At 35.2% G+C, this 4,163-nt stretch overlaps 1 protein-coding gene across 3 annotated transcripts in view; it reads left to right on the forward strand.

Moving 5' to 3' along the window:
- Positions 1 to 4,163, forward strand: part of Acer3 (alkaline ceramidase 3) — a 158,541-nt gene that overhangs the window by 76,157 nt on the left and 78,221 nt on the right. For 2 of the 3 annotated variants that reach the window (XM_004632522.2, XM_023716727.1), the window contains exon 2: positions 499 to 609. The exons of the other annotated variant lie outside the window; for it this stretch is intronic. In XM_004632522.2, the coding sequence (XP_004632579.1) occupies positions 499 to 609 (111 nt within the window). The remainder of the gene's footprint in view (positions 1 to 498; positions 610 to 4,163) is intronic. 3 annotated transcript variants of the gene reach the window in all.

The raw sequence follows: 4,163 nt of genomic DNA on the forward strand, positions 1-4,163 counted from the left end.
AAAAAAAAAAAAAAAAAAAACAGCAAAAAAAGAAAACCAGATATACAGAATGCAGACTCCCATTTTGTTGCTTTTCAATAGTATAGACAGGATAGCTCAGTTCTATATGTACAGTGGTCCTTCACTTATTGCGGAGGTTATATTCCAGATACCCCCAGCAATAAGTTATTTACAGCAATAAATAACTGTAACTCTGGGTTCCTTCCTCTGATCGTTTTTCTGTTTGCTTTTGGAATTAAGAATTTTATTTATTAGATGTACTGTGGAAAATTCTTTTTTTCATTTGTCAGAAAGCATCTATGGATTCTTGCAGGACATTTTAGCTGAGAGTAGAATTATTTTTCTTCAGCACCTGGACATCATCTTTCTGAGACGTCACCTATTTAGTTATTCTTCTTCTTCTTCTTTTTTTTTTTTTAGTTATTGTTAATTCTGAATGAATGGATCTTTATTTAAAGTGTTACTGATTAATTTAAATTTGGACTTTTTTTTTTTAAGGGAATACAGTCAGTAACCTGATTATGATCATACCTCCAATATTTGGTGCAATTCAGAGTATTAGAGATGGACTGGAAAAGCGCTATGTTGCAGCTTACTTAGCACTCACAGGTATGTATAATGTGTAATCTGAATCCGTAGTGTTCAGGTGGGGCTGTTTTTGTTTGTTTGTTTCTAAATGTAAATTTCAATATTTTATTATTATACCACTTGAACATATTTTGAAACTTAAGAGCTAAAACTCCACAAATCAAGTGAGTGAATTGAACTGTGCTTTGAGTAAATTTGATTTGTTTGTTTGTTTGTTTTGCAAAATATTGAACTAGGCCTGGTAGCACATGCTCATCACTCTAGGGGACAGAGGCAGGAAGACTGACAGTTTGAGCCCAGCCTGAACAGTATGCCAATGCCCTATATCAAAAAGAAGAGATACAGGTTTGGGGTACAGCTCAGTGAGTTCAAACCCAGTCTGGGAAGCTTAGCGATTTAGTGAAAACCTATTTCAAAACAATAAAAAAGGTATGGGTATATAGCTCAGTGTGAAGCCCCTGGGCTTGATCCCAGTACAACTAAACAAATATATTTAAAAAAAATAAGTTTTGGGCCATGGAAATGGCTCAGTGGACTAAACACCCCAAGTGCAAGGACCTGGGTTTGCGCTCGGATACCACATGCCATGCTGGCTCCACCCTAGGCGTGCTGTCTGTAATCTCAGCACTGGGGAGGCTGAAATAGGAGGATCGCTAGAGTCTGAGCTGTGTAGTGAGTCCTTGTACCAAACACATTAAAAAAAAGAAAGGGGCTGGGGAGATGGCTCAGTAGAATAAGTGCTTCCCTGGCAGCGCAAGGGTCTGAGTTCAATTCCCAGTTTCACCAAAAAAGAAAGAAAGAAGTTTTAAAGTAGAAAACATTTATAAAGATATAGAATACAAAATATTTTGTATATCTTTATAGTATGTTTTAAGCTCAATATTATTACAATAGACTTCAGAAATTTAAAGCATGTTTTAAAGTTTATAAAGTTAGAAAGATAGGTAAATTATTGAAGGAAAAATATTTTCTATAAATTTAGTATCACCACAGTGTACACTGTTTATAAAGCAGTATCCTCTGCCTTCACATTTAACATTTGCTGACTACTCATTATTCACCTAGAGCAATGGTAAGACTTCCATAGGGGTATGCCCTTTTTATCTTCCCCTTGTTCCCCCAGGTATTGAGGGTTGAACTCAGGATCTTGTGAATGCTTTTTAAAAATCTTTTATATTGTATTTTTATATCTTAAGTGTGGATTACACTGTACTGTCTAGTTAGTATACTCTATGATGTCTAAACAATGCATTTCTCAGAACATGTCCCTGCTGTTAAGCAACATGTTATTGTATTGATGAACTTCATTTTTTTTTTCAAAAATGTTTTTAAAAAAGGAAATAAACACGAAATTCCATTAGAACTGTCTGGTATTTAGACTTAGGGAAGTTATGAAAAGTGGAAAATAGAACAGAAGACTTGAGAATCTCTGAGTCTGACAAAAATTCCAATAGTTTGATAATAAATGTAACGTCTCCGGGGCCAGGGAGATAGCTCAGTAGAATAAGTGCTTGCCTGGCAAGCACAGGGCCTGAGTTCAATCCCTGGTTCTGATAAAAAAAAAAAAAAGAAGACTCCAAAGAAAGCTAAGACCTGGTAGAGATCACAGTACTTACTAAAGGTAAAGAGCTTAAAAGTATACAAGAACCTTAAGTGGCAGTTTGGGAAAGGCATCTGTTCTGGGAAAGAGATACATAGAAAGCAGGCATCCTTTGGAGTTGTGTTAGTGAAGGGAAGGAAGGAAGTTATGGGAGAGAATTAAAGTTTCTTCTAGAACAGAATTACAAGAGGCTGTACAGTTCTGTGGTGAAATGCTTGCCTAGTGTATGCAAGGCTCTAGGCTTAATCTTGGCATCACAAAAAAGAGAAATACATAAACTTTTTCTCTCTTCTCTCTCAAAAATAAAAATTGCATGTGTAATTTTTTATACACACATATAAAACTTTAGTACTCTGACAGAAGGGGGCAGTCTTGAACTAGGCATCTTGTGCTGAAAACCTTTACTTTGTGTGTAAAATGACCTGCTACTGAAAAACTGTACATGCTTAATCCGGGTAGGATTCATCACTGAAGCAGGAAGGATTCCCACACACAATGCCAAGCCCAGGGGCAATGGGAAGGTGAGTGCTGCGGAGACACAGTGGGGTATGGATCGGTGCTGCTTTTAAACAAAAGCTCCCTTATGGTCTTTTGTTCAGCTTTGTAAAATTTAGGATTCTCTCCACCACTAATCCATTTTGTCTCAAGTTCTACTACAAGATGAGACTTTGGATCACAGATAGCTGTAGCCCTTAAAGCCAAGGCTTCAAAAAAGCCAAGCTGCTCTTTTAAGACTGAAGGTCCTTTGTGACGGGCACACTCCCAGCCCACCACCACTCTGTAGAGGAGAACTCCACGAGGATTTCCACTCTTTCCAAATCTCCACATTCAAGTGAAAGATTGAGGCACTACATGACATTGGTGAAGAAAAAAAGCATTTTCTTCAGAATTATAACTATAAACATTGTATAATGATATGGAATAAAATGCACATTTAAGGACATTTTCTAAAAACAAGAGAAAAACTTTACAGTATAAAGTGGACTTATCTCCTACAAAAAGTGTTTTCATATCAAGTTGCTGTTAAAGGAAAACATTGGGGGGGGTCTCTAAATGGTGTTCATCTGACAGAGGGTTTCCCATAAATAACTATAAAACAGGTGACTATAACAAAATCCTCCTAATTAAATCAAATGCCTCAAAGAAATGAATTGAAAACTAGAATACATGTGGATTGACATCCACCACAAGATGGTGGAATAAAAGGTCACCCAGTAATATTCCCCTACAGGAATTCTGCATCCAAACATAAGTAAGAAGTCTATTTGTGGGAGACTCAAGATTCATTTTGGAAGTTGCAGAACCCTGGTGGAGCACAAGACCTAAGAATATCATTTTAAGAGTACATGTGCCGTACTCTAGTAATGGTAGGGTAGGGCATCTTTAGTATAAGAAATAAAAGACAAAACCATTAAAATAATAACAGTTATGTAAATTATACATTGGTATAAATTGTGACATCAAAAATTTGAAATAGCAGAACAGGAAGAGGTAAAACATAAAGGGCTTAATTTTGATTCTCTTTATTTCATCAAACTTGAATGTGTATTTGCTTAATGTATATCTGGATTGGCTATAAAATGTTCTTGGTAAGCCTCATGGTTACCACAAAGCAAAGACCTATAATTAATACACTAAAATTCAATATTAAGGAATCAAAACACCATACTGAAGAAAAATCAGTGTCATAAAGATAATAAACAAAGAAAATATACATGAAAAAGTATAACAAAATCCAGCAATAAATCCTTAATTGTCAGTAATTACCTTAAATATAAATAAATTAAATTATCCAACTAAAAGATACAGAATAAAGATATCATATTATATTGATATATGAATACCCATGTTTATAACAGCACAACTCATAATAGCTATATGTTATTGTCCATCAGTATATGAATGGATAAAGAAAAAAGTGAAATAAAATAAAATAAAGAAAAATAATTAGGGGTCAGAGATATAGCCCAGCGCC

Source organism: Octodon degus, unplaced genomic scaffold, assembly GCF_000260255.1.
Source record: "Octodon degus isolate 3935 unplaced genomic scaffold, OctDeg1.0 scaffold00049, whole genome shotgun sequence".
NCBI classification, from domain to species: domain Eukaryota; kingdom Metazoa; phylum Chordata; class Mammalia; order Rodentia; family Octodontidae; genus Octodon; species Octodon degus.